Source organism: Ursus americanus, chromosome 21 (genome assembly GCF_024610735.1).
Source record: "Ursus americanus isolate L20-20 chromosome 21, mUrsAme1.1.p, whole genome shotgun sequence".
Lineage (NCBI taxonomy): Eukaryota > Metazoa > Chordata > Mammalia > Carnivora > Ursidae > Ursus > Ursus americanus.
The window spans coordinates 342,367-362,980 of record NC_142147.1 but is presented as its reverse complement, the minus strand read 5'-3'; the positions used below and the strand labels follow the sequence as shown (position 1 = coordinate 362,980).

Here is a 20,614-nt window from a genome sequence, read left to right as displayed (position 1 = left end):
ACCCGTGCCGCTTGGCCGCGGACCCTCTGTGAGTCAGTGGGGCTGGGCGCCCGCGGAGGTGCCGAGGGCCGGGCTGCGCCGGCGGGGGCGGTGGGCTCACCTATGGGACTTTCCAAAAGCAAACACAAATCCAGGAAAGGTAAAGGAGCGCTGGCCGCCGTCGCCTCGGCCCCGTGGCCGCGGTTCGCGCGGGGCTGGGGCGTGCCGCACGGGCGCCTGAGTCCTCCCTGGTGACCGTGCCTCGGGGGTCATTTCACGCAGGCAGATGTCCATGTTCAGAGAAGTGGAAGTGACGCTCTGGACCAAAGCCGGCAGCTGGAGGGTGGGGACCCATGGCTTCAGCTTCAGGAAAGTAATACGACTAATTCATTGTCCGTGGATTTCAGGTGAGGAGAAAAAGAAGGGGCGCGGCTACTCCATTGCAGAGGCTAAGGAAAGGTCGATGGACAGGCGTTCTCAAGAGACCCAGAAGCCTCCAGACACCAAGCCTGCACAGAGCTTCCAAGGGAAGAAGGGGGCAGCCAAGCGACAGCGGCCTTCTTCGTCTGAAGTCGGAGGTAGGACGTGCCCAGGACGGGACAGAACCCGAGGCCAGGGAGTTTGGCGGTGGGATACTAATGGCAGGGGCTCTAGGACCTTTATCTAGGAGGCAAATATCCAGGATTGTAGGCGGAAAATGTGAGTGCAGCAAAGGTTTCGGTGAGTCCCCAGGGGATGACGCCCAGAGGATAGTGAAGAGGGGCTCCACAGCGCTCTTCCCGAATCCTCAGCGTTCCGCAGACCGGAACCGAACCGTGGAAGGCTGCTTCAGTGTGGGGTACATTCGTATAAGAAGGGGTGTGGGAGCCCCTGCCTAGGCACGGGGATCAGAGGGACCGGAATGTTTCTGGGACAAAGGGGTTCCACAGTTTGGCAACTTTATTCACTTTGTTAACAGCCCAGCTTGGCTTGACCTCTGCATGTGGGTGGGGGGATGAGGCCACAGAAGCAGCCGGAATAAGAAGCCTTTCATCTGCTTTGTCATGTGCATTATGGAAATGAACCTGTTAAACTAGTTAAAACAAGGGAGGTGTGATGGGGTTTGTGCCTTGGAAAAGTCTTTCTCCAGAGTAGAGGCTGCTGGGGGCAGTGAGCAGACCTGTCTTAGGTCTGAGCAGGAGCTAATGAAGCACCGGCAGTAGGAATTCCAAAACGATCCAGGATGTAGAACCAGCAGAACCCGCTGTGGGATGAGATGGGGGAGGTCCAGCGGCATTTGTTTCACTGACCATGAGAACGGATGGTCGGTGGATCAGAGGATGTCAGGAGGAATGCTGGCCTGGCGGGGAGAGGAGCTGGGCATGGGCAGGCTCGGACTGAGGCACCTGCGAGATCGTCAAGGACAGGAAGCTGTTTGAAATGAAGGTGTTGGGCTTGGGAGCAAGGCCTGGACTTCAGATGTACACACCCTTGCTTAAGAGTGGAAGACTGCAGGGAGGGCCAGAGTCCCGGGGAGGAGGTTTGGAGAAAGCTACCACTCTGTCAGGAGCCTTCCAGCTGCAAGCCACAAAACAGCCAACAAATGCGGCTTTACTGCTGAGTGCTTCAGTGTCCCCCAAAGAAAGGGTCAGAGGAGGGCAGTCAGGGTGGCTTGGTCAGCAGCGTGCAGTGACATCAAGGACTGTTTGGATCCACACTTTTGCCACCCTCAGTATCCACGGTCCCCAGAGGGCTGGATGGCTCTAGGTGTCACATGCAGATAGGACTGCTGGCCCGTCCATGAGAAGCTGTTCTTTTTGGGAGGAGAACCTTCCCCTGCTGGACCTCACTTGCCCAACATTGCTAGGATGGGCTCAAATGTGAAAATTCTGGGGCTGGACCTCTATCAGCAAGGGCAGGTGTGGGCAGGGGCAGTGCCTGCTGGAGAGGCACCAACAGTGTCTGTCACACCCTCATTTCAGAGGGTAGAGAGAAGTTGGACATAGAGGGGAAAGGTCAGAGAGCAAGAGGAGGAGGACTTTGAAGAAAGAAGGTGAAGAGTGTGGTTTTTGCATATGAGGAAACATCTCAGCAATAACACAGAGCAAGCTACGGACACATGCTGCACCGTGAAGGAGTTCCCAAATGATGATACTCCAGCGAAACAGGCCAGATGTAAAGACCACATGTATTATTGTTCCATTTACATGAGATGTCTGGAAAAGGCAAATTTATATAAAGGGAAGCCTGGACTAAGGGTAGGAACAGAGATTAGCCACAAATGGGCAGAAGAGGTCATCTGAAGGTGATGGAAATTGGATCAATGGGTGTCCAACTCTGAAAGTTTGCTAAAAATCATTGAATAGTATGCTTTAAACAGGTGGTATGTAAATTATAATGCAACAAAACTGTTAGAAAGGTAATAATTTAAAATTCTCTCTCAAAAAGAAAGAACATAAGATAATCGACAGTGTTATATGTTGCAAAGAGACTGAGTAAACCCAGAAAAGACTCCATTGAATGAGGCAAGTCGCTGGTCTTGGTGGCCCTGCAGAGAGCACAGTGCAACAGTCAGAAGTGAAGACAGACATGGTCTGCCAGGTAGAGCATCTAAATAGGGCAAGAGGACCTTCTCTCAGATTTGTGTTAAAGCTGAAGAATTTCCCTATTAGATTTGGAAAAGGTAGGATTTTTGGAAGTCAGTTTCCTTCAATTAACCTAGTCCCATAGAAGCCTTAGAGAAATGGAGAGTCCTGACGAGTCAAACCTTCTGTGCATTACATAATTAATAAAAGTAGGTCTTACTACTGTGGAACAGGAATCGGAAAGTTCTTCCTGGGGTCGGGGAGGGGGAGGCTAGCTGACTGGAGGACTCTGTAAGGTGATAAACTTCTGCATCTTGTTTGGGTGATTACAAAGGTGCATACACTTGTGGAAACTCATCCAGCTGAACATGTTAAGAACTGTGCATTTGATCTTGTGTGAATTGTGCCGAAAAAGCATGGAGTATGCATGAGTCCTTGTCTCTTAGAGCCGCGCCCAAAACACTGAAGTATAAATTGATGTGATTGATGGACATGGTACCTGAAATTTGTTGCAAAGCGAACGAGTATAGTGTGGCTGAGGGTATTTTCCAAAGGCAGCCACCCCTCCTCCTCTGGAGACCTTGAGGCTCCACCCACCTGAGGGAGCCTCCTTAAATTTCTGCAAGCTTGACATTTTCTTGTAACCAATAGCATGAGGTGACAGTGGTCTCTGAGGCGGGGCCAGGAAAGGCGATGCAGTCCTGCCCTGCTCACTGGAACACAGGCTGGTGCTTGGACCCTGAGCTGCCTTCCATAGCGTGCTGCAGAGATGCTCAGCCCCCCACGGAGGCTGCTAAGTGCCTTCCAGGCCAAGTGCCAGACTCATGAGTGAACAGACCGTTAGGTGGTGCTAGCCGCTGGCCTTTGAGTATTCCCAGCTGAGCCACAAGGACACCATGTAGCAGCAGCAGCAGCAGTGACCAGCCCTGGGAGTGGCCATCTTGCACGTCCGGCCCTGTGGAACCTTCAGAGGACTGCAGCTCCAGACAACATTTGACTGTAGCCACCTGGGGACCATAAGTGATATCTGCCTAGTCAATCCTGTCCCGAATTCCTGAATTCCTGACCCTGAAAATTGTGAGAAAATAAAACCACTGTTTGAAGCTAATAAAGTTTGGGGTAAGGTGTTATCCAGCAGCAGTAACCAGAACAGAGGGTGAGTGCTGGGGCAGAGATAACGTTTGACTGTGGGTTTTAACTGTGGCAGCTGTGTGATGGGGTATGTCATCTTGTCTCGGTACTTACATATATACTTAAAATTTTGCATTACCAAATCCACATACACACATTATAGAGATCAGTACATCACACATATGCAGTCAGCCCATTCCAAAATGCTGGAAATCCTATTGAAAAAGAAGACCCTGGGGCGCCTGGGTGGCACAGCAGTTGAGCGTCTGCCTTCGGCTCAGGGCGTGATCCCGGCGTTGTGGGATCTGGCCCCACATCAGGCTCCTCCGCTATGAGCCTGCTTCTTCCTCTCCCACTCCCCCTGCTTGTGTTCCCTCTCTCACTGGCTGTCTCCATCTCTGTCGAATAAATAAATAAGATCTTTAAAAAAAAAAAAAGACCCTAATTTTTCTACAAATAAATGACATCAGGGCACGTGGGTGGCTCAGTTGGTTAAGCGTCTGACTCTTGATTTCGGTTCAGGTCATGATCTCAGGGTTGGGAGATCAAGCCCTGCATGGGGCTCTGTGTTGGGTGTGGAGTCTGCTTAACATTCTCTCTCTCCCTCTGCCCCTCCCTGTCCTCTAAAAAGAAAATTTTTTTAAAATGACATGACAAAAGGAGGGTGTCTTAGTCTGCCTGGGCCACTATAACAAAGTCACGGGGCAGCTTCAGCAACAGACATTTATTTGTCGTAGAGCTGAGGAGCCCCACAACCTGGGTACCATGACTTGGTTCCTGAGAGGACCCCTTCTTGGCCTGCAAACAGCCATCTAATTGCCATGTCTGCACATGGCTGAAGAAAGAGGACTGTGGTCTCCTCCTCCTGCTGTAAGGGCATTGATCCCATCAAGGGGGCTCTACCCTCATGACCTCAACTCAACCTGATTACCTCTCAAAGGCCCCACCTCCAAATACCATCCCAGTGGGGATGAGACCTTCAACACATGACTTTGGGGGGGATACAAACATTCAGTCCGTAGCAGAGAGGGCTGTACAAGGACATTTGAGGGACCTAGGTACCAAACACAGTGTGGGCCTGGGCTAAGTCATTCTTGAGATAACCAAATTGGGTATTAGATAATAATAAGGAATCAATGGTACTTTTCTTAGACGTAACAAGGCTATTGTGTTGGTGCTAAAACAACCCTTACTGGATAGAGCTCTATATAGCCTTATTTATGGGTAAAATTATGTCTGAGATTTGCTTGAAAATACTCAGAAAGAAACTGAGGAAGATAGACAAAACAAGGTGAAGCTGAGTGATTCATGTATGGGTACTCACTATACTATTCTATTTTCATGTGTCTGAGTATTTCCATAATTTTTTTGAAGCTAGAGTGTGCTTGTTTGCAATAAATTTTTTAAAAAGATTTTATTTATGTATTTGACAGAGAGAGACAGCGAGAGAGGGAACACAACCAAGGGGACTGTGAGAGGGAGAAGCAGGCTTTCCACCGAGCAGAGAGCCCGATACGGGGCTCCATCCCAGGAGTCTGGGATCATGACCTGAGCCAAAGGCAGACACTTAATGGCTGAGCCACCCAGGTGCCCCTGTAATAAATTTTTGAAAAAGAAGAGAAACTTAAGGAACATTTGTTTGTCAGCTACTAAAAATATACTGAGTGAAAAAAGCAAAGTACAAAAGGTCACATGCTGCATGACTCCATTTATATAATGTCCTCCAAGTGACAAAATTATAGAGATGGGAGAACAGACCAGTGGTTGCCAGGGGTTAGGGATGGCAGGGAGTGGGGGGGTTGCAGGGGAGAAGCCTGTAGCTGTTAAGGTACAGCGAGAAGGAGGTCTTTGTGGTGATAGGACAGGTCTGTATCTTGATCTTGGTGATGTTTGTATGGGGTAGAGTGGCACAGAGCACATATTGTGCCAAACTCAACGTCTTGGTCTTGCTATGCTGTACTGTAGCTACAGAAGATGTTACCATTGGGACCACTGGGCGAAACTGCTTGAAGGTATATGGGACGTCTCTGTACTTCTGCAACTTTCTGTGAATTTATAACTTCAAAATTAAAAGTTTAAATATGTATCAAAATTGGGGCATCTGGCTGGCTCAGTTGGTAGAGTGTGTGACTCTTGATCTCAGGGCTGTGAGTTTGAGCCCCAGGGGTGTAGAAGTTACTTAAAAATAAAATCTTTTTAAAAACCTATCAAAATTTATGGTAATTAAAATAATGTAATTCCAGTATAATATTAGATCAATGCGGGGTGTGTGGGTGGCTCAGTCGGTTAAGCGTCTGACTTCGGCTCAGGTCCTGGGATCCTGGGATCGAGCCCAAGTTGGGCTCCATGTTCACTCGCTCCCAAATCTTTAAAGAAATACATCAATGAAATAGAAAATATGGACAAGAATAAGCCCTTACTATGAGTGTGTGTGTGTTTGTGTGTAATTAGTGTGTAATAAAACTAGCGCTAAAATGAAGTGGCAAAGGAAGGGTTATACAGTAAATTATGCTAGGGAAATTGCTTAACATTTTAAGGGAAAGTTCGAGTTGGATTTTAACCTCCTGCCATGTGCTCAAATTCCAGATAAGTAAGAGTGAAGATAAGAAGTGATTATAGGGGCGCCTGAGTGGCTCAGTTGGTGAAGCGTCTGCCTTTGACTCAGGTCATGACCCCAGGGTCTTGGGACTGAGCTCCATGTTGGGCTCCCTGCTCAGTGGGGGGGGGGTCTGCTTTGCCCTCTGCCCTCCCCCCCGCTCATGCTTTCTTGCTTACTCTCTCTCAAATACAGAAAATCTTTTAAAAAAAGTGACTGCAAAAAGATGTACATTTTAATATGCGTCCTCAATAGGGACCATCCTTCTAAGCCTCAAAACAAAGACATTACAGATATATTGAAGGATTTGACGTTAAGAAGTAAAACATCTCTCCAAACCCTCTATTAACAAATGTAAAACAAATGGTAAGGTCAAAAAATATTTGTACGACGAGTCAAAGAATACCACACAATAGATCAAGTGCCCTGACACACTGTTGGTGGAAATACCAATTTTCTTGAAGACGTATTGGTAATATGGGAGGCGAGATTCTAAGAGGGCCCCAAGAGCCCCACCCCCAGTGAACAAACCCTGCATAATCCCCTCCCCTGGAATGCGGGGCAGAGCCTGTGAATAAGATGGGATGTCACTCCTGTGATCTGGTTGGTAATCTGTTTTTTTTACTTATCAAAATGGAGTTTATCCAGCCTGAACAGGACCTAACTGGAGAAGCCTTTTTAAAAAAGATAAAAGTGCAGGGGCACCTGGGTGGCTCAGCTGGTTAAGTATCTGACTCTTGATCTCGGCTCAGGTTGTGATCTCAGGGTCCTGGGATGGGGCCTCAGCAGGGAGTACGCCCGAGCATTGTCTCCCTTTCCCTCTGCCCCCACGCCCACCCGCTTGTGCGCGCTCTCCCTCCCTCTCAAATAAATAAATCTTTGTTTAAAAAAGGGAAAAGTGGGGTGCCTGGGTGGCTCAGTCAGTTAAGTGGCTGCCTTTGGCTAAGGTCACAATCCTAGGGTCCTGGGACTGAGCGCCACATCGGGCTCCCTACTCAGTCATATCTCAATTTAAAAACAATTTTTTAGAAAGTTGTCATGTTGTGAAAAGAGCTGTGAGCAACCCCCTGCCAACAGCCAGCAAGAAGGTAGGGACTTCAGTCCTTCACCCATAAAGAAATGGCTTCTACCTAGCAACCTGAATGAGTTTGGAAGGCTCCAGGTCCCGATGAGGAGCAGCCTGGCTGACAGCAGGCTCGCAGCTGGACTCTGGACCAGCTGGAACTGGGATGACAAATGTCCGTGCTAGGCTAAGTCAGCCAGAATCATCTGTGGCGATTTGTGAAGCAGTAACCCACAAGTAGTACAGGTGATATTTACCAAGAAGAAAAGTAATGTTCCCAAATGAAGTTTTAAAACTCTAAGAGTAAAGTCTTGTTTTGAACTAAAGAACCTCAGAAATATAAGGATATTAATTCTCCCTTAATCTGTGAAATCAGTGACCACAATCAAAACACCACAGGTCTTTTTGGGAACTGGAACAAATTATTCTGAAGTTTATCTAAGAGAATAAAAATGTAAAAATAGCAGGAAACCAGAAAATGGAGGTGCAAGAGGGATTGATAGGAAAACATGTCGCTACAGAGAGAGAGCCGAGGTGGACATGCAGTGTCTCACGTTCACGTGGCGGGGGTGGGGGGTTCATGATAAAGGTACCACGTGAAAGACCTGGAAGAAAGATGGAACCTTCGTTCACTCGGTGTTGGGACAACTGACTCGACAACTAAGACAACTTAATATTTTTGCTCAGTACTTACTTGAATTCTATAGGAATCAAACAAACATAGAAAGTAAAACTGTAACAGTTTTCATAGGTTTGGTGTAGGGAACACCTTTTTTCACTCTGATAGACCCCAAGAGCCGTAAGGAAAAGACTGATGTGTCTGTGCAAAAAGCAACAAAGGAAACTGAAAAGCAAGGGGAGCCACCTGCACTATGGTCGTGAAGGGAGAACCTGGACGCACAACAAGCTCTCTCACACACAGAAGGTCAAAGTACAAGACGAGGAGAGAATACAGCATGCACTCACAGGAAAATAAATACACTGGCCCGTGAACAAGCAAAACGATGCTCAACCTCCCCATCCTGGGGCAGAGCTTCAGGGAGGTCGATGGTGACCAATGGGGGCAGAAGTCATACTTCCGTTTCCATATAACATGGGAAAAGATTTAGCAAATTGACAATTAGGAGAAGGTATGGAGAAATGTCCCATTTACAGATTTAGTGGAAATATATATGGATATAATCTTTATGAAAAACAGTTTGACAGTATCTACCAAAATCTTCTCTTATCTAATAAGCCCTCACAAATGTATAAATATGTACACGCAAGAATGTTCATTACAGCATCATTTGAAAAATATAAATATTGGAGGGGGCGCCTGGGTGGCTCAGTCGGTTAAATGGCTGCCTTCAGGTCAGGTCATGATCCCAGGGTCCCGGGATCGAGCCCCACATCAGGCTCCCAGCTCAGCAGACAGCCTGCTTCTCCCTCTGCCCCTCACCCTACTTGTGCTCTCTCTCTCACTCTCTCTCTCTCAAATAAAATAAAAATCTTTCAAAAAAATTGGAAATAACCTAAATTATGTGCATTCAAGGGAGCTGGTAATGTAATGGATGGGCCCCCAGATAGTGGAGTCCAGGCTGCCACGGAAGGGGCCACACCTGTGTGTGCAGACATGGAGCTCAGCCAAGCCATCATGCGACCCTAAATGCATCACACTGTGCATGCACATATGAAATGTCTGGAAGGAAAAAAATCCTTCCATGTGCAATTTTTAATTTTTATTTTTTACATCAAATATTCATAGCCTTTCAGTCTTAATATATAAAAGCATATATAAGTTAATGTAAAAAATGAACTCCCCAGTTTAAATGCAAAATATGAAATGCAATTTTTGACTTAATGGTAACAAAAGGACACTCTCAGTGCCTCGTGCAGGCCATGGGTCATTCATTGGTAGTTAAAACAGTCAAAGCTGGGGATGCGGCAACGAAGACGGACGGAGCTCTGGGCCTTGGCATCTCCCTTTACCAGCCGCCTTGAGCACATGACCTCTCTGTGCCTCAGTTCCTTCGTGCGTAAAACACAGGTCATAAGAGGACCGCCTTCAGGAAGCGCTGTGGGTTGGTGTTCACTGTCATTATTCTCGGCTCAGAATGATGTCTGACAGAGAACGACACCAGCTCCCTGTGCCCCCAGGTAGCCAGGGGCATGAGGTGTTTTAAGTGGGCACAAAGCACACTGAAAGCAATAGGACCAGCGTGATAGCATTTTTGTAACAATTACGTGACAATGTGATTAACTCTCCCTGCATGCGTATGCCCTCTCTGCAGTGCTTTCAGAGGCCTGAAAGGCTGTGCTCCCACCTGGAACCCCAGGGGCGTGGGCTGGGAGATGCAGCAGGGAAGGCATGAAGGCACTTCTGCTTATGTAGCTTGTAACATTTGACAAACTGGGCATTTCACAGGTCTTATGCAACCCTTGTAAGCTTAAGTTTTAGAAAATGTTGTGGCCAATATCAGAAATGTTAATTCTTGGGATGACTGGATGGCTCAGTCAGCTGAGCATCTGACTCTTGGTTTTGGCTCAGGTCCTGATCTCAGGGTCATGAGACTGAGCCCCATGTTGGACTCTGCGCTCAGCGGGGAGTGTGCTTGAGGATTCTCTCTCTCTCCCTCTGCCGCTCCCCCTGCTCACACTCTCTCTAAAATAAATAAATAAATCTTTTTTAAAAAAGAAGAAATGTTAATCCTTCCGCATTCTGATTGATAAGGTTCTGTACAGAGAGGTTTTCCGTTTTGTTTTGTTTTTTTACCAGATTTAGAACCCTTTGGAAACTGTGTATCTGAACCTTCGCCTCTGGGGCAGACCCTGCCTCCTCTTTTCTCTCTCTGTTCGCTCTACGTCTGTCACACAAGCTGGCCGGCAGCTCAGTCTCTCCACAGTGGATGGTGGAAGAGTGTCTCCCCCTCCCTGAAAGAAGGTATCCAGCATTCACGACCCTCATGCCCGAGCTGTCAGTTGGTTAAAGCTCTGGAACACTCATTTACTGTTTTGACTGCTCTTTTCCTGAACCACACATCTAATTCTTTTGCTTTGGCCCTAGCACAGGCATTGTCTGCCTTGTAGAAGAGCTTTTCCACAGACATGCTAAATACCTGGATGTTTTCTTCCTTCTAGAGAAACCTGATGTAAAGGTAAAGGCGGGCAAGAAGAAAGCTGCCATCCCACAGATCATCATCACTAGAGCCTCAAAAGAGACTCTAACCAGCTACAGTTCCATCGGAAGCGAAGAGCAGAGAACCATTAAGGAACAGGTTGAATGGGGCCCCTACTACCGACATAGAAACCCCAGTACAGTAGACGCCTATGATTTACAAGAATAAACAAGCACCCCGAGTAGCTGGCATTATTCACTGTGCTCTGAGTCTTAGCGATGATGGCAGAAGGGCCATCCTGCCCTGTGGGAAGCTGCAGTTGCCCCTTCAGTAAATGAGGTTCCCCCCAGTGACCACCGTGATCTTACCTTCCCCAGAGCTGCTGGCAGTTTGGCAGAGGGCAAGAGCGACTCTGGCTCAGAGACTGAACTTGGTGGTAATAAGTGAATTAGCATACCTCTGTCATAACTGGCTATGCAGGGCGATGAACCAGTGGCAGGCACATCCCGCTCTTTCTTGGTGGGCAGTGAAAATCCTTCCTGTCCACTTCTGTAGGAGTGTGGTGTAAGTACTTGGCAGTTATAGCCAATGAGATGTCCCCCTTACTTGGAAAAAAGGTTGGACTCTGAGGACTCACTTTCAAGACATCAAGTCCCAGAACAGGAAGGTGCACAGTCACCCGGGGGGGGGGGGCAAGGGCTCCTACCCTGACAGTAACCTGACCCAGAGTACTAAAGGATCCAGAAGAAGAATGTGGAATTGGGGTAGGGGGCCAGACATGGCACTTAAAACTTTGGCAGTGGCCTTGTCAGAGCTGCTGTGGGAGGAGGGGAGTTGAGTTGCCAACTTCCTATCTTTCTGGCTATGGACCCGCCAGTGAGCGGTCTTTCAGGGGACCCCTGCTGGCGTTCCACCCTCATCAGCAGCTCATGGGTGAGCTCCACTCTCCTCGAGTGGCTGCAGAGAATGCCCTGCCCTGTCTGGTTTGAGACCTTCAGTCTGGTAACAGTGTTTGTTTCCTTAGTTCCTAGAATAGTCAGCAGGCTTTATACTTGGTCTTTATGTCTCTATTTACTGATGAGAATCATATTCTTTAGTATTAGTACAATTGACTTCCGGTCAGTTTCAGTATAACCCAAAAGAACAATTAGTTTCACTTTGGCACTGTTTCGCAGCACATGATTGGCGCCATTACTTGTGTTTATTCAATACATTTGCCCATCCTGACTCACAACTAAGTATTTGTACAGGAAAATCAAGCCCATACAAATGAGGTCGGACTCCACTGGGTTAGCGAGACTACCTTCCCCATAAAATTTCTAGTAGCCATTGCATTTCTGTTATTTGACCTACAAATAGCCCTCCTCCTACCCGTCCTGAGAATCTCACACAAATAATGTAAAAACGATACGAATTCTAATTTCATTAGCTAGAACGTTAGCTTATGAATGAATTGAAAAAGGACTGGAGTGACGTGAATAGGACAATTTTAGTTTAAATTAAATGATTCTGACAAAGTTACGGTTGATTTCATAGTTGTCACGTTGGCTTGGCTTACGCTGCGCCCCCGCCCCGTCCGCTCACCGTCCTGCCTCCAGCATCACAGTCGGCCTCGTTCAGCTCGCCCGCCCGCCTGCAGCGACAGGGCCTCGCAGGTGGCGGGCGCTCCACCCGCACCAGCCAGGAGCGCAGCGTCCCAGCCGCTCGTCCCGTCCTTTCGGACGCGCGCTCCGCTCCCCGACCCGGCGTGGCTCCACAGTCGCCCTCGCGAGCTCCAAGGGAGCCCCCCTCCCCTCGCCCCTGGGCCTCCTCCCCGTCCTCCTCCGCCGGCGGCCGTGCCTCAGCACCCCAGCCGTCTCAGGTGCGCGCGCTTGAAACGGAACCAAGCCCCGCACGTCGGTAGCGCCAGTGGGTGGCAGGAACGCAGGTCCTCCCGGGGTCTTCGGAAGGTTTCCCGGGTAACCGCCGCCAAGGTGCAAATGCCCCGGAAGTACGCCACGCGCCTGCGCGGAAGAACCTCGTCTGCGCCTGCGCACACGGGCAGTGGGCGGCCTGCGCTCGGCATGGGGGACACGGAGTCCGAGTCGGAGCAGATCCGTCTGAAGTGTATCCGTAAGGACGGCTTCTTCACGGTGCCTCCGGAACACAGGGTGCGACGGGGGGCTGCTCGGGGTAGCTCTGCCGGCGGCAGGGCGGGACCGGAACGCCCTGGAGCCCCTTAGTGTCTCGCTAAAGCGTTGAGGTTTCCGATGTGGGCGGGAACGACAGTCCCAGAGTTCCTGGCGGCCGGCGCGGAAGCCGGCGGTGGTCTTCCGAAACCGGGGGCCGGGGGCCGGAGCTGGTGGCGGGCCCCGGGGCTCCGCAGCAGCCGGCCGCCGCTGGAAGAGCAGGCTCCGGGCTCTCGGGAATTTCCCCGTGGGCGGACTGGCCGGCGTGCCCCGCGCTGGCTTTGACTGGGCCAGGCGGCGCCGCACCTGAGAGCCGGCAGCCTCCGTGTGTGTCTCGCTCGGCGCGAGGCCTCTGCGCGCGCTCCTGTCGTGTAGTCCAATCAGCGGCCCTTTAGAAGAGGGGGGTAGTGAAGCTTGGGGGTGTGGAGTGACTGTCGGAACTCTGGTGGCTGCACTGCGTTGTAACCGGTGCTCTGAGAGGCCGGTAAGGATCCTGAACGCATGGTGGCAGTCCACGGGCCGCTGTGCAACCCCCAGAATCCCAGCAGGTGCTCCCTGCGTTCCCAGGACGAGGCAGTGCGTGACGGGAAGCCTCTCACGGGGGAGCTCAGACACCCAGAGGAGTACGCTCGAGCGGGTGCTTCCGGCTGTGAAAGTATCAGGATTTCAGAGGAAGAACTGTGTTCAGCTGGGGGGAAATGTTTGTAAAAGAAATTGCTGCTGGACTAGTAAATGTGACTAGGATTTTGACACGCAGAGACAAGGAAGCCTGACATAGCAACCTGGAATGTCAGGAGCAATGTCACAGAGATGAGAAACAGTGGGAATAGGAAGCACCGGGAGTTCCCCCTGGAGAGAGAATGTGAGTAAGAACTGGGGGGAAGAGGAGGCCGAAGTGAGATCAGAGCTCAGTCCAGGCGATTCTGACGTGGTTCCCCAGGTGGTAGGAAGGAAGGAGATGGAGGCAGACGAAGGAAAAGACGAGAGGCTGTTAGAATTTGAACCTTGCTGCATGTGCTTCCTAGACCCAAGGAGACATGCTCATTTAGTCATCTACAAACATCCTGCATAATGAAGATATGTTAGGGGACAGGCTCTCCACTAGCACTGAAACCCCAGAATAGTGTGGCTCAAGTACAGGACTTTAGGGGAGACTGGGTGGCTCAGTCAGTTAAGCGTCCAACTTGTTTGTTTCTTTTCTTTCTTTCTTTCTTCCTTTCTTCCCTTTCTTTCTATCTTTTCTTGATTTTATTTATTTATTTGTGGGGGGCATGAACAGGGGGAGGGCCAGAGGGAGAGGGAGAAGCAGACTCCCGGCTGAGCAGGGAGCCCGATGAGGGACTCAATCCCAGGACCCTGGAATCATGACCTGAGCCAAAGGCAGGCCCTTAACTGACTGAGCCACCCAGGAACCCCAAGTATCCAACTCTTGATTTCAGTTCAGGTCATGATTTATCTCAGTGTTTTGAGAGGGAACTCTGTGTCAGGGTGTGGAGCCAGCTCAAAATTCTCTCTTATTTTTCTCTCCCCTGACATTGCAGAGAGAGGCAGCTCTCTTCCACAAAGTGGGGCCAGGCACTCAAGTTATCTGTCTTGTAGATCTGCCTGCATCTCGGCCAAATCCCACCCTGCTTCGGGAGCAAAAAGGAGTGGGCGGCAACCAGCTTCCTTTGGTCAGGAAGTCCCTTTCTGGAAGCCCTTGTCTTTTCTGCTCACATCCCATTGGCAAAAATTTAGTCAAGTGGTGTAATAGCTGCAGAGTACCATGGTGGGCAATAGAGCTGCCAGCTAGGTAGCCACGTGCCACCGGACAGTGTTTCCTGACTCGAAGGAAATAATACTGTGTGGGTGTTGGAGACGGTTAAGTCTCTGCCACGAAGCCTCTCACTGTGTTTGGTAGAAGCTTTGTTTCCAGAGCATAATTTTTTTTTAAGGGTTTTATTTACTTATTTGACAGAGACAGCGAGAGAGGGAACACAAGCAGGGGGAGTGTGAGAGGGAGAAGCAGGCTTCCTGCCGAGCAGGGAGCCCAATGCGGGGCTCGATCCCAGGACCCTGGAATCATGACCTGAGCCAAAGGCAGACGCTTAACGGCTGAGCCACCCAGGCGCCCCGCCAGAGCATAATTTAGACTGGTGCTGCTCAGTAGTCTTCTTGAGATGGTGGAAATGTTTCTTTCTATGGACTCTCAGTCCTGGGGTTGTGAGTTCAAGCCTACTTTAATAAAAAAAAAAAGTTGCTTTTTGACTCACCCAGTATGGCTGCCATGAGCCACGTGGCACCGTGGCTCACAATACACATGACAGCTCAGGAAACGAAAATTTACTGTAATTAATTTTAACCGTATGTGGCCAGTGGTTATTGTTTGTAGACTGCATACATCTGGACCATGGGATTGGAAGGGAACAGGCTGTCTGTGATACTGCGTTCAACATGTCTGCTGGCCCAGTAGCATCATTCCTCTTTTCTCATTTCAAAGCCCAAGTGTGTGGTTATATTTGATTGGTTAGCAAAACATGAGTGAGCTCCTTGGTACAAATTAAGCATGAAATATCCATCTTTAGTTGTTCTGTTAGCTGCCCAGGCCCTGCACTGCCAGCACCTCTGTCTTTCAGCTGGGACGGTGTCGGAGTGTGAAGGAGTTTGAGAAGCTGAACCGCATTGGGGAAGGCACCTATGGCATTGTGTGTGAGTGGCTGAGATGGGGGCCCTCAAGCGCGGGGGACTGTCCCAGCAGGAGCCGTGTTAGGGCTTTTAGCCAGGGCAGATGTTGTGCGAGTGACCTGTAATCCGTGGTGTCATTACCATCATTGTAAGCATCAGATTGCCAGTGAGGTTACAAGTGGAGGGAACCGTTAGAGCAGAACCTAGAACTTCCAAAAGCAGCCAGGGCTGCATTGTGTAGCGGCTGGGACGTTGCTGTGCATCGTCCTGATAAGGGTTTGGAAGCCGCACACGTTAGTGCCTTGAAGAGCCTCCCTTTGCACAAAATAAGGGTTTTTTTCCTAGATAAAATATCTTATTTGCTGCTAGAACATAGTAAACAGAAGGCAGAGTGGTGACCTGCATCCTGACTAAGGAGGAAAACTTAGAGGGATCTTTTTGTAATTAGCTCCCCAGAGCATGTGTCTAGTGGGGCTGGAGGTGCTGCTTGCACAATTGGGACCTAGTGTCGCTGGGAATCCAGTTATCAAGAAGAGAAAGGGGACCCCCAGAGTTCAGAACGAGACCCCTGTGTGGCACAAGGGTGTGTGATGCGGGATCAAGTAAGATACCGTCACGGATGAGTTTTCATTCCAGATCGGGCCCGGGACACCCAGACAGATGAGATTGTTGCCCTGAAGAAAGTGCGGATGGACAAGGAGAAGGATGGTGAGCTCAGGTGGGAGGGGCAGAAAGGTGCCAGTTTTCTGAAGCTTCCTCTGGCCTGAGCCCCTGGTGCTGAGAGCGTCTGCATGAGGGTTAAAGGGGACCTGTTTCTGGGAGGCTCTAGCCTGGCCTTCGGTCCTGTCATTCTCCAGCCCCTCGCCCTCACCCCCATACTCTAGGCCTTAGCTCCCCTGAACCCTGTGCAGTTCATCATCTCCCTCTGTCTGGTGGCTGCCCTATCTTCTGTCTCAGCCCAGCCGTCACCCCTCTACCCAGCCCTCCCTGCCTAAGACCAGGCTGGCAGCCCCTATGCCCCACACACCCCTGATTGCTACCCCCCTGCACCTCCCTGGCTGCCCATGCAATTAGGGCCTTGCTGTGCTCACTGTGGACCCCTGTCCTGTACAGTGGTCGGTACAGAGAGTTGCTGCCTTGCATCACTGATTGAAGGAGTGTTAAAGGTGCATGTTCAGGTGGCCTTGATTCTCCCTAAGGTTATCAGCAGAGCCCTGACAGGGGTAGGGGTGGGGGTTCACTGAGGAGGCTGTCTGGCTGCAGGGGTCCCCATCAGCAGCCTTCGAGAGATCACACTGCTCCTTCGCCTTCGACATCCAAATATCGTGGAGCTAAAGGAAGTGGTTGTTGGGAACCACCTGGAGAGGTATGCAGTCTGCTGATCCTCTGCACTGGGCCTTGCTGAGCCTGCTTTGCCTGTCCCCCTCCCTGTGCTCCCCCCAAATCCATTTCCTTGCTCCTGCAACCCCAGGAGGGTCCTTTGACCTACCTGGGTGGACGTGGGAGGTGCCCTGTGTCTTCCCCTTTTCCTTCCAGCATCTTTCTGGTGATGGGTTATTGTGAGCAAGATCTGGCCAGCCTTCTGGAGAACATGCCAACACCCTTCTCTGAGGCCCAGGTGTGAGGCTGGGGGCTCTGGAGTGGAAGCACCGTCCCAGGTCCTTGTGTGGCGCATTGAACTGATGCATCCTGCCCTTTGCGTAGGTCAAGTGCATTGTGCTGCAGGTGCTCCGAGGCCTTCAGTACCTGCACCAGAACTTCATCATCCACAGGTAGGAGGGGCCCCAGATGTGGAGAACGGCGTGATCCTGGAGGAGGGTGGGGCCCGAAGGGACCTGGAGTGCAGGTTCATGACACATGGGGAGGGTACTGCCAGTCCTGACCACTGGAGAGGAAATGACCTGGCCTCAGTGTGGTTCTCTAACTGTTCCTTGGGGCAGGATCCAGACGTAGACAGCACCTGCTCCCCCCCCCCCCCCGCCCCTGCCCCACCCCTGGGGGAGCTGATGGTGTGTGTGTAATCAAGGCTACAAGAAGTCCTGCAGTGGACAGATTCCTCCTGGAGTCTCATCACACACACGAGGAAAGTGGGGGATTTTCCAGGCTCAGGGCAGGACTGTGCAAGCAGCGGCTTCTCGTGTTTTAGGGGCAGCTGGTGCAGCCCTGGGTGGGGAATGGGCACAGGACTGGCCGTTAGGCCTGAGAAGAGTACTGAGAGCTGGTACTCCCAGCTGCAGGTTGGCCTTACACTGCCTACTCTCCCCGTGTTTAAAAAGTTCCAACAGGGGATGTGTAGGAAAGCATTCTGAGTCTGCCTGTGATGCTGACAACCTAGTTGCTGCATGGGGCTCACATCCTGGGAGTCACTGATGTTGCCTTTCTGTCCCAGGGACCTGAAGGTGTCCAACTTGCTCATGACCGATAAGGGCTGTGTGAAGACAGGTGGGTGCTGGGTGCCGGCAGGTGTCTCTGTGAGTGCCACCTGGGGCGGGGGAGCAGGTCAGTGCTCGCCAGCCCTCCAAGGTCTAGGAGCTGGTACGCACGGGGCAGCTCCTTAGCCCCCACGGGGTGACAGGCTACCTCTCCTACCTCTCTGCCTTGTCACAGCGGATTTCGGCCTGGCCCGGGCCTATGGCATTCCAGTGAAGCCAATGACCCCCAAGGTGGTCACACTCTGGTGAGTCCCTCAGGATGCGTGTGCCTGGTGGAGGAAGTTTGGGGGGTTGATCCTGCTGAACCAGCAGAAGGCTCCTGAGGGTGTTGAAGCTACAGACGGCCGCACACACTCATAGAGGCTGGGTCTAGGACAGCTTCCTGAGACAAAGGGGCTGTCAGGGGGACGGATGACAGCATGGCTGGGGGGACTGCCCTGCCTGGTTCTGAGCCTTCTTCTCAGGAAGGGGAGGTCGCTTCACAGACTTCTGTCTGTGGGGTGGGGCGGTTTATGCAGCTTTCTGTAGTTTTTTCTCACTTACGTTTTTAAGAAGAAGCAGAACAGGGTTGTGGTTAGCGATAGGAGGTTGAAATCCCGTCTTCCGCCGTGTGTCGGCCAGCCCCATCTATAGACTGGGCTGACAGTAGAGCCATAGGAGCCGCCCAGCAAAGTTACTGTGCGCGTCGCCCACATTTGCAGGGCTGAGAGGACGAGGCGGTCTGAGCCGGGGCTGGCAGTCTGGAGCCCGGGCTGCCTGAGGCTGTCAGGAAGGCTGATGGAGACCCAGGCTTCACTGTAAGATACGAGGGGGAGTACTTGTGTTTGCAGGTACCGAGCCCCCGAACTGCTTTTGGGAACCACCACTCAGACCACCAGCATCGACATGTGGTGAGACATGGATGTGGCTCCCGGGGCCTGGGGGACGCACTGGGGTGGGTCTCATGGGGGCTGGCAGGGACAGGGGCAAGGCTGGGGTCTTTGCCAGCCTCCCAGCCCCCAGGAGAGGGGGAGGGCCAAAACCTGGGATCCCAAGAAGCAGCATGAGAACGTAGCTTCTCCTCTGTAGGGCCATGGGCTGCATCCTGGCTGAGCTGCTGGCCCACAAGCCCCTTCTCCCCGGCACATCCGAGATCCACCAGGTGGACCTGATTGTGCAGCTGCTGGGGACGCCCAGTGAGAACATCTGGCCAGTGAGTGCTCGGCCTCTGCCCTCACCTGCCCTCCTTCCCCGGGCAGGCCCCTGTGCTCACCTCCTGCTCCCTGCAGGGTTTCTCCAGGCTCCCACTGGTGGGTCAGTACAGCCTCAGGAAGCAGCCCTACAACAACCTCAAACACAAGTTCCCGTGGCTCTCAGAGGCTGGCCTGCGCCTGCTGAACTTCCTCTTCATGTACGACCCCAAGAAAAGGTGCTGACCTGGTCTGCAGGCAGGGGTGGGGACCCCTCAAACCCGAGCCCTCCGAAGGGGGATTTTCAGAACTCAGGCCACGCTGCCACAGAGATGCCCCCTCCCCAGACACGGACATGTCCACCCCCAGTTTGGGTGCTCCCTGCCCACCCAGGTCATGGAACCCATTCTGAGTTTCCCGTCTGTTTCTGGGCCCCAGACTGCTGCTGGCCACTCACATTTTGTTGTCTGGAAACTTGAACCAGAAGCTGTGGAGCTGGGGGGTGTGAGGGAAACCAGCCTCAGTGGCACCCAGGATCCTGTTAACACAGAGGCCACCTCTCCAGGGCAACAGCTAGAGACGGCTTGGAGAGCTCCTACTTCAAGGAGAAGCCCTTGCGTGAGTCTCCCGTGTAGCCCCCGAGCCCCGTTGGATGCTTGTCCTGTGCGCTTTCTGTCCAAGGTGGGGGTGTCAGGCCCGGCCTCACACAGCGCCTCAAGCCCAAGGGATGGTGGGGCGGGCTCCTGACAGAGGCCTTTCCAGGTGGCGTGGCCCCGGGTGGGCGGGGGTGCACGCAGAGGCCTACGTGGGTGCTCACTGGCCACACAAACTGTTCCCTGAGGGGAACAGAGGGAGACGCGATCCCAGGGCCCATCACGGACGCAGAGTGGGCTTCTCAGACCCAAAATGCACTCCTCCCCGCAGCCTGTGAGCCGGAGCTCATGCCTACCTTCCCCCACCACCGCAACAAGCGGGCCGTCCCAGCCACGTCTGAGGGCCAGGGCAAGCGCTGTAAGCCCTGACAGGTGGGCCCCTCCGCCAGGCGGGCACATCTGCGGTGGACAGCGATGGAATGGGGAGGCCTCTGCAGTCCAGGCCCACGGGGCTGCTGGGATCCACCTCCTCCCTTGGCTGAGACTGACCTGCTCCAGCCGATGACACCTCTTCCCCAGAAGGGCGGGGAGTGGCCCCTGAAGGGGCAGGACGCTCATTCTGGCCACCTGTTCCCACATCCTCAGCTGGTAAAAGCTTGGGACCCTCCCTTCGCAGGAGGAAACACCCGCTGGGCCCAATTCGTGTGTGTTGCTGGCTTGGGATGCACAGACTTCACATAGTTGCTTGTGTCCCCACCTGGTCACCAGGGTCTGTCCGGGGCAGGGAGAGGCGGCAGTGACCCCCCCACACACACACCTGGCACAGCTGGTGCACTCAGAAGAGGCAGGAGAGATTGGGTGTGGTCACATCCCACCTGACGGACTGGGGTCTGAGGCCCAGAGGGAAAGGGGCATGAGTCCGTGCTAACAGGAACTCAGAAAAGGTTTTCTCACAGGCATGAGTGTGTTCAGTGTCCTTTAATGAACGTTAATGTTCTGATTCATGTGACATGACGGTGGTTCTCTGAGTGCTGGGGAGACGGGGGGGGGGGGGGTGGGAGAGACAGACGGGGGCAGAGCGCCTAGTGAGGAGGGGCCAGCACAAAAGACGGGCCCCTGTCCCCTCTAGTCCTGCGGCTGAGTAGTTCCCAGGGGAA

The 20,614-nt window shown here is 52.0% G+C and overlaps 1 protein-coding gene across 8 annotated transcripts; it reads left to right on the top strand.

The window, feature by feature from the left end:
* The first annotated feature begins 41 nt into the window (after positions 1 to 41).
* Positions 42 to 20,461, top strand: CDK10 (cyclin dependent kinase 10). Of its 8 annotated transcripts, XM_087870352.1 has the most exons (15): positions 42 to 139; positions 387 to 557; positions 10,454 to 10,590; positions 15,215 to 15,287; positions 15,900 to 15,971; positions 16,527 to 16,629; positions 16,800 to 16,881; positions 16,968 to 17,035; positions 17,653 to 17,705; positions 17,871 to 17,940; positions 18,526 to 18,585; positions 18,764 to 18,887; positions 18,964 to 19,103; positions 19,430 to 19,482; positions 19,789 to 20,461. In XM_087870352.1, the coding sequence occupies exons 1-15, from the start codon at positions 103 to 105 to the stop codon at positions 19,884 to 19,886; spliced, it is 1,341 nt and encodes a 446-aa protein (XP_087726478.1). In that variant the 5' UTR covers positions 42 to 102; the 3' UTR covers positions 19,887 to 20,461. The 8 variants fall into 8 exon arrangements, with proteins under 8 accessions (XP_087726478.1, XP_045628645.1, XP_045628644.1 ...); XM_045772689.2 differs by lacking the exons at positions 42 to 139; positions 387 to 557; positions 10,454 to 10,590 and adding an exon at positions 12,451 to 12,581; XM_045772688.2 differs by lacking the exons at positions 42 to 139; positions 387 to 557; positions 10,454 to 10,590 and adding an exon at positions 12,455 to 12,581 and having other exon boundaries at positions 15,176 to 15,287.
* Positions 20,462 to 20,614: the final 153 nt, after the last annotated feature.